This window comes from Erythrolamprus reginae, unplaced genomic scaffold (genome assembly GCF_031021105.1).
Source record: "Erythrolamprus reginae isolate rEryReg1 unplaced genomic scaffold, rEryReg1.hap1 H_1, whole genome shotgun sequence".
Taxonomy (NCBI): domain Eukaryota; kingdom Metazoa; phylum Chordata; class Lepidosauria; order Squamata; family Dipsadidae; genus Erythrolamprus; species Erythrolamprus reginae.
Genome location: NW_027248462.1, coordinates 254979 through 272047, shown reverse-complemented (window position 1 = coordinate 272047; position 17069 = coordinate 254979). Strand labels below are relative to the sequence as shown.

Here is a 17069-nt window from a genome sequence, read left to right as displayed (position 1 = left end):
AATATGCTTCTGTGGGGTTCTTGGCAGTCCAAAAATGTTATCTGATTAGATAATGAAATGTCTGCAACCAAGGAACAAAGCCCAGAGCACTAAGAAGCTTGCAGTTAAACCCCCAAACTACATATCTTTTATTTCTATTATCTTCTATTTTGCATGCTGGATTAAGGTTGCATAGCAGGGTTGTGTGCTTGTGGTGCAGATGCTTTGAAGCTTCATCAACACATTTTCATTCAGTCGGGAAGGGTGGGGGAGGGGGAAAAAAGCTTCTGCTCACTTTTTAATTATTTTTATTTAAACAATTTTCACCCTTGCTCCCACCCCTTGGTGGAACCCTCTTCTTTGAGCCAAGACTGCCCTGTTCATCTTCTAGACAGACCTGGATGCAGTGTGGTCAGTTTTCTAGGAAATATTAATGTCCAATTCCAGCTGCTGCAACTTAATTATCCCAGCAATCCTCCCCTGGAGCTAGTGGCAGTATCTTTGTGACAACTCCAGTGCCCATGGTTCGAGATCCATCACGCAGAGTGAACCGTTGTCCGTGTTCCAAGACCATAGGGTACTGCAGTATGAGATTCATGCTGACGTTCTCGCCTGGCATCACCATTTCCTACAGCAAACAAGAGGAAAGGTATAAAGAGATGGCAACCTACAGTTAGACCTCCACAAACTGCAAGAAATTTGGCAATCTAGAAATATTGAGAACCTCTTACAAACCCCAGTGATCACGCACAAGAAATTATTGGGGAAAAGTGTGATACAAACCTTTTCCTCAGGTAATTCTATGCGACAAGTCATATTCCAGGTCAGGGAGAACATAATTGGCATGAACTTAGACACAAAAGATCCTTGACGGCCACCTTCCTCTTTGGTCAGGATATAAACCTATGAAAGCAACACAATTTATTTTACTTTATGGGGTAGGAGAACAGCTTTGGGGATATCAGCCTACCTTCCCTAGTAACATGTTAAAATGTGCTTTAGTTTTATGGTGTCTCAGCCACCTACATGATGTGAAACAGCATCCTAGTATTCTGTCTCCCCACATATATCTCCCTCACTCACCTGAGCCTCAACCTTCTGATGTGGTTGGACGGAGCCAGGTTTACACATGACCAATCCCCGACGTAAATCATCTCGTTTCACAGACCGGATCAAAGCGCCCAAATTGTCGCCAGCTTGTGCCTGATCCAACTGTTTGTGGAACATCTCAACACCTGAAGCCAATTACACAAACACTTCTGAAAATTTTGTGCAGTCTTCCAGTCCATAAAATTATACAGGTAGTCCTCAACTTGTAACAGTTTGCTTAGTGACCATTCAAATTTACAATGAATAAAATGACTTATGGCCCTTTCTCACACTTGATGGCTGTTGCAGCATCCTCATGATTTATATTTGGATGCTTGACAACTGACTCGCATTTTTGACGATTGCAGTATTCCGGGATCATGTTATCCGGCTTTGCAACCTGGCAAGCAAAATCAATGGGGAGAAACCCAGATTAATTTAATTATGTTACTAATTTAACAACCACAGTTACTCACTTAACAAATGTAGTGAGAAAACTCATCAAATGGGCAAAACTCGCTTAACAAATTTTACTTAGCAACATAAATATTGGGCCCCATTGTAGTTGTAAGTTGAGAACTACATGTACTTCAAGGAATGCCTCAGTCATTTTCAGGTCATAACTGCTTAGATACAGACCAGTAACATAAAAAAAACTAAGCTAAAAAAAAGCCAATAGAAGACCAATCTTGCACAAAAGGGGGGGGGGGGGATTCTACTTACCAGTCACAACTGAGCGCAAATGTGTTTTGTAACCCACAAATTCACATTCTTGCCCTTTCTTGAGAATACCACGTTCAAGGGTACCTGCTACAACAGTGCCTCGACCTACAACAAATTAGAACCAGTTTAAATAATTACTTAATAATTTAATCCCCAAATTTGGGGATCTATAGCTATTTTATACCTTAGTATAATAAGATATAAAATAGCTATAGATCCCCAACTTTGGGGTGCAAAGTATAATGTGATGTTTTAGTACCTGGAATGGAGTAAGTACGCTCTACAGGAAGCAGAAAAGGTTGATCAAGGTCACGTTTTGGCAAGGGGATGTATGCATCCACTGTATCCAGAAGCTTTATGACGGAATTCAGTCCCAGTTCTGGATTTTGATTCTGCAAAAAACCCCACAGGAATTAGTAATACATCTTAATAAAAGAGAGGAAATAAAAGGGAGCAGAGTTTGTGCAACACAACACTGACCTCTAAGGCGCACAGAGCAGACCCTATAATTACAGGAGTTGATTCCCCATCATAACCCAACTCTGTAAGTAGTTCACGGATCTCCAGCTCCACCAGTTCCAACATTTCTTTATCGTCAACTGCATCAGCTTTGTTGATGTACACAACAACATGTTTCACTCCAATCTAGAATAGTGTGAGAAGATTAAAAAACAAAGGGAAATTGCTTAAATTTGTCCGATCTGAACAAATATATCAGATCACCAGGTGTGTCTTTTAGATCACAACCAACCTGTTTAGCAAGCAGGAGATGCTCTCTAGTCTGTGGCATTTGTCCATCTGTTGCAGCCACCACCAGGATACAGCCATCTAATGGTGCTGTCCCAATGATCATATTCTATAGACCAAAGAATGGGAAACATTGAGCTTAGAAAAACATCCTTTCATATTATGGTTGGCATAAAAGTTATCAAATAGAAAAAGTACTCTCCCCCCCTCCCCATCATCCATTTATTTAAATATATCTTACAAGTATGATCACTAAGAACCTTCTGCCAGCGGTTCCAAAATAGGAATTTTGGAATTCTTAAAAATATTCCTTGGCATCTAGTTCCCCATGCCTACCTTGATATAATCAGCATGCCCAGGACAATCTGTATGGCCATAATGGCGGTTGGCTGTTGAATATTCTACATGGGAGGCATTAATTGTAATCCCCCGGGCCTTCTCTTCTGGTGCATTATCAATGTCTTCATATTTCTTGTACTGGGCACTTCCAGTCTCTGAAAGAACTGGAAGAAAGAGATAAATATGAACATGGCATCAGGGGTATGTTTAAACTGATGCATGTAAAGGGCTGGCACTATGAGACTTTGAAATAATGTTTGAACTGATCTGAAACCCTGTGGAATACTGCTGGGTAACAGCCTCAACAGCTTCAAATACGTTGTGATAGCCACCAATCAAGATTCTTATTGAAGGATAACATTTTTATTCCAAATACAAAGGCTGAAAGAGATTCTAGATGGCTGAGAACAGCTAAAGCACCTAACACAAAAAAAACCTGTAACCCCTGGCAATTAAAAAAAAAAAAATCAAGTATTAATTTTAGACCATCCTGTTTACCAATAGCTCTAGCTTAGTGCCCTACTCCAGAGGTGGGCAAATTTGGCTCTACTATGACTTGTAGACTTCAACTCCCAGAATTCCTAAGTCAATCATGCTAGCTCAGGAATTCTGGGAGTTGAAGTCCACGTCATAGAAGAGCCAACTTTGCCTACCCCTGTCCTAGTCCAATACTTTACTGGTGATTCTTTAAATCAGGGGTTTCCAACCTTGGCAACCAGCACGCGCTGGTTAAGGAATTCCGGGAGTTGAATTTCACAAGTCATAAAATTGCCAAGGTTGGAGACCACTGATTTAAATCAATAGCTCTCTAGCAAATAAAAAAGGGAGGTGCTTAAAATATTTATTTGTTCTCCTTTAATAATTGTGCCCATTTCCCCCCAACTCTCACTTTTTGTGATGGCTGCTGTTAATGTGGTCTTGCCATGATCCACGTGTCCAATTGTTCCAATGTTGAGATGTGGTTTGTCCCTTACAAATACTTTTTTCGCTTCAACTGCAAAACATCGAACTGGGAATTCTAGTCCACTGAAGCTTGTGCTATGTACTGGTGGCTGCAAAAAAAAAAAAAGAGAACCAGGTTACAATATTAAAATCTCTGAATTTTTACTTCTAACTTTTATCAACACATTTGTCTTTTCCATTCATTGATGTAAATGTTTCTTACCTTGAGTAGTATATTTTGCAAGTACTGAGACAGGCATCCACGTAGGCCTATAAGACATGAATACAATGATTGTGATGGGAATTTCATTAGCTTATAGTATTCTGCTTTTATGAACTTCACTACTTCATATTCAAACGTCCAATTGCATTTCACATAGCTCACTGAAATTGTTATACTTTCAACCAAACTATTATCTTTGGACCTTGTTATTCTCAGTTCCCTTTTTGTATCATTGCATACAACTCTCAGTATAGGCATTTAACAAAAACCACATATATGCTCAGAACTTCAGGTAACTTGAAAAGCATATCTAGATTGGGCAGAACTTTTATACCACTGTGCAATGATTTGATTTATACTGCATTCAATCCGAGAAACAAATATAGATTTTGCAAAATATATATATTGTTGTTAGTTGCGAAGTCATGTCCAATTTATCATGACCCAATGGACAACCTTCCTCCAGGCCTTCCTGTTGTCTACCATCTGGAGTTTATTTAAGTTCAAGCCTATTGTTTCAGCGACTTAGTCCAGCCACCACATTCTCTGTCATTCCTTCTTTTGTCCTCAATCTTTCCCAGCGTTGGGTTCTTCTCCAGTGAGTTTTTTCTTCTCATTAGGTGGCCAAATTAGTTTCATTTTCAGGATCTGGCCTTCTAAATGGGCAGTCAGGGTTGATGTTCTAGGACTGACCAATTTGATCGCCTTGCAGTCGAAGGGACTTGTAATAGTCTTCTCCAGTACCATAGTTCAAAGGCCTCAATTCTTTGGTGCTCAATCTTGTTTATGGTCCAACTTTTACAGCCATCTTGCAACTGGGAAAACCATAGCATTGACTATATGCATTTTGTTGATAGGGTGATGTCTCTTTTTAGTATGCTGTCTAGATTTGCCATAGTGGCTTGCTCCGCTGGAGCGTATTTTAATTTTTGGCCACAGTCCTCATCTGCAGTGATCTTAGGGCTCAGGAAAATAAAATCTGTCACTACCTTCATTTCTTCCCCATCTATTTGCCAGGAATTGAGAGGACCAGATGCCATAATCTGTTTTCTTAATGTTGAGTTTCAAGCCAAACTTTCACTCTCCTTCATGTACATAAAAAGGCTCTTTAGTTCCTCTTCATGTTCTGCCATTATAGTAGTATCATCTGCATATCTGAGGTTGTTATTACTTCCAGCAATCTTAATTCCAATTTTTGATTCATCTAGCCCCACCTTTCTCATCATGTGCTCTGTATATAAGTTAAATAGGCAGGGCTACAGTATACAGCCTTGCCGGACTCTTTTCCCAATTTTAAACCAAACAGTGGTTCCATGTCCAGTTCTGTTCTTGACCCACATATAGGTATTTCAGGAAACAAATAAGAACTTTAAGAAGTTATTTAAGAACTTGCCAGAATTTGTTGTGATCCACACAATCAAAGGCTTTAGCATAGTCAATTAAGCAGATGTTTTTCTGGAACTCCCTAGCTTTCTCCATGATCCAGCGTACGTTGGCAATTTGATTCCTCCGCCTTCTTCAAAATCCTGCCTGTACTTCTTGGAATTCTTGATCCACATATTGTTGGAGCCTAGCTTGTAGAATTTTAAGCATATTATTATTAACATGTGAAATGGGTGTGATAGTCTGAACATTCTTTGGCTTTGCTTTTCTTTGGAATTGGAATGTGAACTTACCTTTTTCAATCCTGTGGCCACTGTTGCCAAACTGCTCGAAAATTGAGTGTAGCACTTTTGCCGCTTTTCAAGATTTTGAATAGCTCAGCTGGGATACTGTTATGTTCACTAGCTTTGTTGTTGCTCAGATTTCCTAAGGCCCATTTGACTTCACATTCTAAGATGCCTGGCTTGAGGACAGTGACCAACCCATCATGGTTATCAGGGATGTTAAACTCATTCTTGTATAGTAGTTCTATGAATTTTGCCACCTCTTCTTAATCTCATCTGCCTGTTAAATTACTGACATTTTGGCCCTTTATCATGCCTATATTTGCATGAAATGTTGCCTTCATATGTCCAATTTTCTTGAAGAGATCTCTATTCCTCCTATGCTATTATTTTCTTCCATGTCTTTGCACTGTTCATTTAAGATCTTATCTCTTCTAGATATTTTCTAGAATTTTGCATTCAATTGAGTGTTATCTTTCGCTTTCTCCCTTGCCTTTGGCTTCCCTTCTTTCCTCAGCTATTTGCTTACTTGCATTTCTTTTTCTTTGGGATGGTTTTAGTTGCTACCTCTTGTACAATATCAGGAATCTCTGTCCTTTGTTCTTCAGGCACTCTGTATATCAGATCTAATTCCTTCAATCTATTTGTCACTTTTATTGTATATTCATCAGTGATGATTTAGTTCATACCTGAGTGGACTACTTCTTTTTCCTACTTTCTTCAATGTATAAAATGTATTAAAACTATGTATAGCATATTTAAAATCAGGTTACCTTGTATATTCTCCTTTCATCTTCTCTACATTAAACACATTTGGCGCTCTCAATTTTTTATTTTGTGATACCGTTAATGTAAATGTCAGAAATTCATTCAGAATTAGCAATTAATAGGCCAGAAATGAACACACAAAACTTCAGAACTGTGTAATTATTGCAGACTCTTTTCAAAAGGATTTGGTCATAGGAAACACAAATGACTGAAACGTCCCTTGAGAGGGAAACAAAATTTATTGGGGGTAAAAATCAATTTACGTCTCCCATAAAGTTGCTAGATTCCAAATATTAACAATGGTCCTTGAGCAGAAATATATAGACTGAAGTGTAGATTGAAATGTGTATGTATGTACACACACGTGTGTGTGTACATAGATACAACTTCAATGTACACTCCAATATATATATGTGTGTGTGTGTGTGTTGTATGTGTATGTCTATATGTGTAAACATGTATGCCTATATGGTTTGTTTATAAAATTTATAACTTTTATTGTCAGTTTTACTGTGAACACAATGGTATAAATTTAAAAAAAAATTCTGATTGATATCTGCTGTCAGAATACACACACACACATTGGAAAACGACTCAAAATTAAAAGCGTCATAAAATTAAATTCATAATTATATAAGCCAAGAAGGGAAAGGCAAGATCGGTATGGCGGTAGTAGCATATTGTCTGGTCTCGATAAACAGCAAGAGCAAACGGCTTTAATAAGCTGCACAGGAGTTTTCGCCCGGCCCCGGTCAGTGTAGTGCTTCCGCAACCTGGTGTGTCTCCCACGTGCATTGGAAATGATGCTTTTATACGCAGACATTATCAGAGGACAAAGAAGACATTGCATGCAACCGCGGATCGGAGGGGTGGTGGTCTGTTTTTCTCCTTCCCCTGGCTGCCTTCAGGCATCCTCCGTGCCCAGAACTGGAGACTAGGTGAAGGTGCAGAAGGTCAGGCACGTTCCGAAGGGGACCCATGAAAGGATGGAAAATACGTCGGCCCGCCTTTTTCGGCTTCCCGTCTGGCCATCGGGACCTGCTACCCTCCTCCTCCCACCGCCGCTCGCGCTCCCCCCACCCGCCGCCCCCTCCTCCCTCACCAACGTCCCCTTTAACTGACCGCTACCGCCGCACAGCCGCCCTCGCGCCAGCAGCAGAGCAGAGGCCGCCATCTTCCCTTTCTCCTCCCGGAAGAATCGTCACCAGCCGCTCCTCCTGACCCGCAGAATGCCCGGGAGGGAGAGAGAGGGCAGGCGCCTGATGTCGCAACTTCCGTCTACAAAATAAATACATTTTGAAAAGGTTCTAGTTCTGGCCGAGGATCCGCTTTCCCGTCCTACGGCACCCCCCCCCCCCTCCCCAACCCGGTTTAGATTAAATTATCCTGGGTATTGTTTTGTTTTAGAGGCTTAGCTTCCGGTTTGCTTCAAAATTCTTTTTTTTTTTTTGAGCGGCGAAGGAAATACTTTAAAATAGGGAAGAAAAGCTTTGTAGAAACTCGAGAAAATTATTGTGGGAAGGACCTATGGAGAGTCTTTTTTTCAAATTACATCTTGATCGAAGCGTGAGGAATAGAATAGAAAAGAAATAATAGGAATAGATTAAAAATAAGAAAAATAGAAATACTGTAATAGGAATAGAGTAGAATTCTTTATTGGCCAAGTGTGATTGGATATACAAGGAATTTGTTATTGGTGCATATGCTCCCAGTGTACATAAAAGAAAAGATGCATTCGTCAAGAATCAGGAGGTACAACACTTAATTATTGTCGTAGGGGTCAAATAAGCAATCAGGAAACAATATTAATAAAAATCTTGAGGATACAAGCAACAAGTTACAGTCAAGTGGGAGGAGATGGGTGATGAGACAAAACTAGTAGTAATAGTAGATAAATAGTTTAATCAGTTTGGTAGAAACTTGAGAAAATTATTGGAGGAAGGAATAGAACAGAAGAATAGGAATAGAATAGAATTCTTTATTGGCCAAGTGTGATTATCTTGGTATATATGATCTCAGTATACATAAAAGAAAAGATACATTTGTCAAGAATCGTGAAGTACAATAATGATTGTCATAGGGGTCAAATAAGCAATCAGGAAACTATTAATAAAAATCTTAAAAGATACAAGCAACAAGTTACAGTCATAAGTGGGAGGAGATGAGTGATAGGAGTGGTAAGAAATAATGGTAGTAATAGATAAATAGTTTTATCAGTTTGGTAGAAATGAGAAAATTATTGGAGGAAGGACCTATGGAGACTCTTGTTTCAAATCCCATCTTTTGCCATTGAAGTGTAAGGAATAGAATAGAATTCTTTATTGGCCTTATGTGAATGGACACACAAGCAATTTGTCTTCAGTGCATTTGCTCTCAGTGTACATAAAAAAAAGATAAATTTGTCAAGAATCAGGAAGTACAACACAACGATTGTCATAGGGTACAAATAAGCAACCAGCAAACAATATAAACCATAAGGATACAAGCAATAAGTTACAGTCATAAATGGGAGGAGGTTGGTGATAGGAATACTGAATCTCACCTCAGACTGTTGTGGAGAAAAATTGGAATATGTACAGATACTATAGTAGAAGAGAGGATATTAAAATATTCACTTTTACCTGTCCCACTAGAGAACAGGTTAAAGTGAATATTTCAGTCAAGTTATGATTAAAAGGAGCTTGAGCTGGAAGCCAAGCCTATATTTAGTCTAAAGCAGTGGTTCTCAATCCTGGAAGTTTCACTTTTCAAAATTCTCCAACCTCTAAAATACAAACATTACTAGAAGTTATGGGTGAAAATTGCTAGCAAATAGATGTGGACTAAATATAAGATATATTTTTTTTAGCAGCAAAAGACAGGCATTAAATATGCTACACTGAAATGTTTCCTCACCTTTCGAAAGGCAATGAAAACACACATTGACAGGTCCCGTTTTGGCCAGTAGCATGAATGAATGATGACTGTATGCTATTTATATAGGTTTGTATCATTCTTACCTGTTTTATCTTTTTACTAAAGTATTTTAACTTTATTATTTTATTGCTGTAAGCCACCCTGAGTCCATTAGAAGGGCAGCAAATAAATTCTAAAACATATAATATAATATAAATAAATAAATTGTATTGTATTTATTAGATTTGTATGCCGCCCCTCTCCGTAGACTCGGGGCGGCTAACAACAATGTAAAAAGACAATGTAAACAAATCTAATATTAAAACAATCTAAAGAACCCCAATTTAAAGAATCACTCATACATACAATAGAGTGAGGTAGAGTGCTGTACTGAAGGCCACTGAAGCTGACTTGTAGATCTGAAGGTCAGCGGTTCAAATCTCATCACCGGCTCAAGGTTGACTCAGCCTTCCATCCTTCCGAGGTGGGTAAAATGAGGAGCCGTATTGTGGGGGCAATAGCCTAGCTCTGTTAAAAAAGTGCTATTGCTAACATGTTGTAAGCCGCTCTGAGTCTAAGGAGAAGGGCGGCATAAAAATAGAATAAATAAATAAATAAATACAAGCATACCATGTATAAATTCTATAAGCCTAGGGGGAAGGGAAATTTCAATTCCCCCATGCCTGACGACAGGCGGGTCTTAAGGAGCTTGCGAAAGGCAAGGAGAGTGGGGGCAACTCTGATATCTGGGGGGAGCTGGTTCAAGAGGGTCGGAGCCGCCACAGAGAAGGCTCTTCTCCTGGGTCCTGCCAAACGACATTGTTTAGTCGACGGGATCCGGAGAAGGCCAACTCTGTGGGACCTAATTGGTCGCTGGGATTCGTGCGGCAGAGATATTCTGGTTCGATGCCATGAAGGGCTTTATAGGTCATAACCAACACTTTGAATTGTGACCGGAAATTGATCGGCAACCAATGCAGATAAATAAATAAATAATTAAAATCAGCCTTTCTGAAATGTGGTACTCTTCAGATGTGGTGAAACTACAATTCCCTCAATCCCACGTTGAAACACAATACCGGAAAGTCTGGGAGTTTGAAGAAAATTAGATTTCTGCACATTCCAGTACGGCAGAACATGCATTCATCAGAAGATTGGAGAAAATGGAATGTTGTTCCCACCGGATACGTTGTGGAGCTATTATCCACACCTATGACTGAGTCTGTTTAGTGACATTTTCTGCCTCTGTCACTAAGCCCACTTGACGAAGCCACAGCACAAGGTGTGGTCAAGAGGAAGTCGTGGTCGTGGTCATCAGCAGTCATCCTGAGAGTGCCACCGAGAAGAGAACATTTATTTATTTATTTATTTATTTATTTATTTATTTATTTATTTATTTATTTATTTATTATTTAGATTTGTATGCCGCCCCTCTCCGCGGACTCAGGGTGGCTCACAACAAGGCATAAACAAATCGTAACAAATCCAAATAAATTTAAATATTTAAAAAAGTTTAAAAGGAACCCCAATATACTAACAAGCACACACACAAACATGCCATACATAAATTGTACATGCCCGGGGGAGATGTTTCAATTCCCCCATGCCTGACGACAGAGGTGGGTTTTAAGAACTTTACGGAAGGCAGGGAGAGTAGGGGCAGTTCTAATCTCCGGGGGGAGTTGGTTCCAGAGAGTCGGGGCCGCCACAGAGAAGGCTCTTCCCCTGGGGCCCGCCAACCGACATTGTTTAGTTGACGGGACCCGGAGAAGGCCCACTCCGCAGGACTGACAGGAGAAACTCCAATTCTTATCCCCCATAGGAACCTAGCTGGGACCTAAGCTAAAAGAAAGGGGAGGGTCTAGATCAGTGTTTCCCAACCTTGGCAACTTGAAGATATTTGCTGGCTGGGAAATTCTGGGAGTTGAAGTCCAAATATCTTCAAGTTGCCAAGGTTGGGAAACACTGGTCTAGATCAGTGATTTTCAACCTTTCTTGAGCCGCGGCACATTTTTTACATTTACGAAACCCTGGGGCACATTGAGCAGGGGGGGGGGGGCTGCTAAAAAAATTTGGACAAAAAAAATCTCTCTCTCTCTCTTCCTCTCACTCTTTCTCTCTCCCTCGCTCTTTCTCCATCTTTCCTTCTCTCTCCATCCCTCTTTCTTTCTCTTTTTTCTTTCCTCTTCTTTGCTCTCTCTCCCTCCCTACCTCCCTCTATGTCTTTCTCTCTCTCTCTTTCTCTCTCTCTTTCTTGCTTTCTTTTTCTTGTTCTCTTTCTCTCTCTCTTGCTTTCTCTCTCTTGTTCTCTTTCTCGCTCACTCTTTCTATATCTTGCTTTCTTTCTTTCTTTCTCTCTTGCTTTCTTTCTCTCTCTCTTGCTTTCTTTCTCTCTTTCTCTCTCTCTCTTACTTTCTCTCTCTCTCTGAGCTTCGCGGCACACCTGACCATGTCTCGCGGCACACTGGTTGAAAAACAATGGTCTAGACTCTAGATGATAGCTCCACACCTATGACAATGAATGTATCAGGTAGGAACAACGTTCCATTCTCCATAGTGGATGGCGCTATTATCCAGTGTGGGATTTGCCAAAGCTAGGAGTCCCGCAGGAGGGAGCTTAGGTCCCCATCCCCTACTGAGGAAGGACCTGTGAAAGACTCTGTGCTCAAAGGCTGCATCGGCCAATGCAAAGGCATCGATTTTATATTCCTTAATGAAAGAGGGTGTCGCCCAGGTGGCAGCCCTATAGCTTTCCTCCAGAGATGCCTGCATGGACCAGGCTGCACTCACTGCAGGGATTCTAATGGAATAGGCAGCGATGCTCAGAAGATGGGGAGATGCCACCAGGTCATAAGCTTTAGCTATGATGGCCAGGATCCACCTCCCAACTGTGGCTGAGGACACCTTTTTCCCCATAGAGGATATAAAATAAGAGACAGAGAGGTCCTCTGACCTACACCAACCTTCAGAGCTCTTCAGGTAGATGTGCAGAGCTCATCTAATGTCTAGGGTGGGCCACTTGTGGTCCAGGGGATGGGAGAGATACATGCAGAAACTTGGCAAAGTGAGATCCTGGGCCCTATGGTACCAGGTGATTATCTTTGGGAAAATGGTAGAAGCATCACCCTATCTGGGAAGAAGAGGCACCGGTCTCTACGGACGGACAGGGCCGCCAGTTCTGAAATCCTGCACGCTGATGTAATGGCCACCAGGAAGGCCACTTTCTGCATGAGGCGGTGAAGGGAGCAGTCCCAGAGCGGCTCATGAGCCCATCAATGAGTCCAGCACAATGAATCCCTAGTTGGAAAGCAATGGAACACTGGGTGACACTTCAGCGTGGCTCCTCGTAGCAAGCGTTTAATGAGGGAATGCTAAGATAAGGAGGAAAGTTCTCCACAGGCCAGAACTGATGACAAGGCTGCCACTTGTCTCTTGAGCATGTTGATAAGGGGCAACAACCCCTTATCAAACCCCTCCCTGAGGAACCCCAATAGCTAGCCCGCTGATAGGTCTGTGGAAGAACACTGGGCACCCTTACACTAGTTTATTTGTTTGTTTGATTGATTGATTAATTTCTATGCCACCCTTCTCCTGAGACTCAGGGTGGTTTACAACTTATTATATATCTACATAAAATTGTGTTCTAAAAAACCCACAATTAAAAACAAACAGATTCATACATCCTACATTCATTCACAATAGTTGCAGAAGATCCTCCAGGTGGCAGCATAAATGCGTTCAGTGGATGGACATCTGTTGGCCAAGATGAGTCAATAGCTCCAGGGGGGGCGGGACCTGGCAGTTGACTAGGGTACATTCAATGGCCAGGAAGTCAGTGGTAGTCAATGGGGTTTGGAGTGGATGATCACCCCCTGGCTAAGAGAGGAGGTGGACATTGGGATGTGCCAGGGAGGGCAGACTGATAGAGTCATGAGGTCTGTAAACCATGCCCTGTGGGGCCAATACAGAGCCAACAACATGACCTCTGCCCTCTCGTCCATCAGTTTGCAGACCACCCTGGTAATCAGCGCCAGTGTGGGGGGGAGACATAAAGGAGACCAGCGGGCCAGGCACATCTCAGCACATCCACCCCCTCCGCCCCTGGATAGCTGGGCGTCGACCAAACAATGTCATTTGGCGGGCCCCAGGGGAAGAGCCTTCTCTGTGGCAGCCCCGGCCCTCTGGAATCAACTCTCCCCGGAGATTAGAACTGCGCCCACACTCCTTGTTTTTCGTAAATTACTCAAGACCCATCTATACCGCCAGGCATGGGGGAGTTAAGACACCTTTCCCCCAGGCTTTTTTATATTTATGTTTGGGTATGTATATGCTGTTTGCTTTTTTAAAAATATGATAGGGTTTTATGTGCTTTTTAATATTAGATTTGTTTTCGCTGGAATATTGTTTTTATTATTGTTGTGAGCCGCCCCGAGTCTTCGGAGAGAGGCGGCATACAAATCTAATAAATTGAATTGAATTGATTGCAAAGAGATCTACAAGGGGCCTGCAAAACCTACTGCAGAATTGTCAGAAGAGGTCCAGGTGTAGCCTCCACTCTGGTCGATGGAGCAGCTCAACCAATCTGCTTAAACATTGGTCTCTCCCGAAATATACTCTGCTGTGATGGAAAGCAAGTGTTGTCCCGCCCAATTGCCCAGAGCCTTGGCCTCCTCCATGAGGGCAAGAGACCTGGTGCCTCCATGCCTGTTTATGTGCGCCTTGGCCGTTGTTGTCGGTGATTACTAGGATATGTTTCCCCATCATCAGCTGACTCAACTCTTGGAGGGCTCAGATAACTGCACGCAGTTCCAGCTGGTTGATGGGAAGACAGGACTCCTGTACAGAGGCCCTGGGATACCACTGACTTTGTGTGGGTCCCCCAATCTGAGAAGCTGGCATCCGTTAGCACCAGTCTAGGTGGTTCACGAAGCAAACAGTCCTGGCACAGGGCAGGAGACTTCCACCAGAGGAGAGATTGGCAAAACGCCGGGGGGCACCAGGACCTTTGTGAGGGAGGAAACAGGTCCAGCTTTCTGGAAAGGTAAGACAAATCATTGCAAATCCCTGCAGTATAGGTGGGCCCAAGGGGTAATGTTGAGGGCTGAAATCAATTGTTCTAGGAGCGTGGATAGCAAGCGATTCTGAAGAACAGAAGAGACCAATTCGAGAATTCTGTCCTGCTGCTCCTGAGAGAGGAATATCATATATTCAAGGGAATCGACAACGGCCTCCAGAGGAATAGAAGGAAAGAGATGGCTTTTGTCCTCATTGATAGAGAACCCATGTCATCTCAGGATGTTACGGGCTATGTCATGAATGGCTTGCTCCTTGGAGGAAGCCAGGAGAAAGGTATCGTCCAGGTAACAATGGACATGTACCGGGGGGGGGGGGGGGGCTTCTCAGATGGGCTGCCAAGGCAGCTAACACCTTAGTGCAGTGATTTTCAACCTTTTTTGAGCCGTGGCACATTTTTTACATTTACAAAATCCTGGGGCACACCACCAACCAAAATGACACGATATGACACTCTAAGACTCTCCTCTCTTTTTCCATCCTTGTTCCCCCCCCCCCATGTGTGAGGGCTGGGGTTTTTTTCTCTCTTATTTTTTGGGTGCTTTTTATCATGTGCTTTAAATCATTCTGCCTCAATCATTTTTTTCATTTCTCTTTTTTGCAAGAAATTACTTTTTTAGAATGTTTTTTCGTCTCTTCTTTTTTTATTAAGTAAATTACAGACCGTAGAAGCACTCACCAGATGGTCCAATGAAATTGCCTTTTCTGAAGATCACGTAAGCTGGATAGTTGTAATCTAAGGTGTTTAGGAAAGTGGAACTTGGATGGACCCAACATCCATTAAACATTTTGCTGGGGCTGTAAGCTTCCCTTTCATAGCTCCCAATACCTTCTAGTTGTAATAAGGTAAAAGTCCTAAGATAAAATACAGGAAATAGTATAAGGGCAGACTAGACGGACCATGAGGTTTGTTTTCTGCCATTTATCTTCTGTTTCTATGTAATATGCCTGTATATTCGTTTTTGATTTTGCAAGCTTTCACACAAGGAGCTGAGATCCAGACTGCTCATGCAAATTGGAAAATCTCTGGTGTTTGTCCTGAAAAACTCTGAAGAATTGGCTCACGAATTCCATTCGTGCAGAATGCAGCTGCGAGAGCAATTATGGGCTTCTCTAAGTATGCCCATATCACTCCAACACTCCGCAGTCTGAATTGGTTGCTGATCAGTTTCCGGTCACAATTCAAAGTGTTGGTTATGACCTATAAAGCCCTTCATGGCACGGGACCAGAATACCTTCGGGACCGCCTTCTGCCACACGAATCCCAGCGACCGGTTCGGTCCCACAGAGTTGGCCTTCTCCGGGTCCCGTCGACTAAACAATGTCGTCTGGCGGGACCCAGGGGAAGAGCCTTCTCTGTGGCGGCTCCAACCATCTGGAACCAGCTCCCCCCTGAGATTAGGATTGCCCCCACCCTCCTTGCCTTTCGCAAACTCCTTAAAACCCACCTCTGCCGTCAGGCATGGGGGAACTGAAACATCTCCCCCTTGCCCATGTTGTTTTGGTGTTACATTGATTGTGTGTTTGTTTTTTAATATTTATGAATTTTTTAGCTTAAAATTGTAATTGGATTGGTGGGTATTGGATTTGTTATTATGTATTGTTTTTACCTTGTTGTGAGCCGCCCCGAGTTTGCGGAGAGGGGCGGCATATAAATCCAATAAATCTAATCTAATCTAATCACCACTAAGTCAGAGTACCAGCCTCAGTATTGCCTCCATGCTTTCAGAGATGTATTAATCTATCATTCTCCTCACCCAGAAGTCCCAGATAAACTGACTATTTTCAAGGATACAGTGGTTAGGAGTACCGGAAGCTTGAGTCAGACTTGAACTAGGAGCTGCAAGTTCGACTTCACGCAAGTTGATTCCCCAACCTTTTGGTGGGAATAGTGTTTAGTTCTAAACATCAGGCTAAACGATGTCGCTGGTTTGGCTTTGAGGTAGGGGTATGGGAGATATAATCCCTGTGATTTATTCAGCAATGTATAATTTGGTTCAAAGGGTGAAGCCAACCTGAGAGAGAGAGATTGCTAAGGCCTCTGAAAAGAAGACAAAAGGAAGAGAGCAAGAAATAGCCACCACCGCAGCCCTTTCAGCTGAATTCTTTCTATCTGGCTTGAATAAAGGAGCTAGGATAACATAGATGCAAAATAGTATTCATTGTAGAAACATAGAAACATAGAAGACTGACGGCAGAAAAAGACCTCATGGTCCATCTAGTCTGCCCTTATACTATTTCCTGTATTTTATTTTAGGATGGATATATGTTTATCCCAGGCATGTTTAAATTCAGTTACTGTGGATTTACCAACCACGTCTGCTGGAAGTTTGTTCCAAGCATCTACTACTCTTTCAGTCAAATAATATTTTCTCATGTTGCCTTTGATCTTTCCCCCAACTAACTTCAGATTGTGTCCCCTTGTTCTTGGGTTCACTTTCCTATTAAAAACACTTCCCTCCTGAATCTTATTTAACCCTTTAACCTATTTAAATGTTTCGATCATGTCCCCCCTTTTCCTTCTGTCCTCAAGACTATACAGATTGAGTTCATTAAGTCTTTCCTGATATGTTTTATGCTTAAGACCTTCCGCTGTTCTTGTAGCCCGTCTTTGGACCTGTTCA

General features: G+C 42.0%; 1 protein-coding gene across 1 annotated transcript; it reads right to left on the bottom strand.

The window, feature by feature from the left end:
* Nucleotides 1-270: 270 nt before the first annotated feature.
* On the bottom strand, nt 271-7693 carry LOC139155227 (elongation factor Tu, mitochondrial-like). Its single transcript, XM_070730322.1, has 11 exons — nt 7600-7693; nt 4043-4089; nt 3767-3929; nt 2875-3041; nt 2543-2647; nt 2272-2436; nt 2051-2183; nt 1792-1896; nt 1063-1214; nt 763-882; nt 271-607 (listed from the first exon to the last, which is right to left on the bottom strand). The coding sequence occupies exons 1-11, from the start codon at nt 7649-7651 to the stop codon at nt 437-439; spliced, it is 1380 nt and encodes a 459-aa protein (XP_070586423.1). The 5' UTR covers nt 7652-7693; the 3' UTR covers nt 271-436.
* Between the last annotated feature and the right edge of the window lie 9376 nt (nt 7694-17069).

What these genes read in the sequence shown, in the direction of transcription:
- LOC139155227 (XM_070730322.1), bottom strand. Translation starts at nt 7,651, where the DNA reads ATGGCGGCCTCTGCTCTGCTGCTGGCGCGAGGGCGGCTGTGCGGCGGT. An exon ending in TGCAAAATATACTACTCAAG is followed by an intron (nt 3,930 to 4,042) that starts GTAAGAAACATT and finishes TTTTTTTTGCAG; the next exon opens with CCACCAGTACATAGCACAAG. An exon ending in TAGAATTACCTGAGGAAAAG is followed by an intron (nt 608 to 762) that starts GTTTGTATCACA and finishes TGTTTGCTGTAG; the next exon opens with GAAATGGTGATGCCAGGCGA.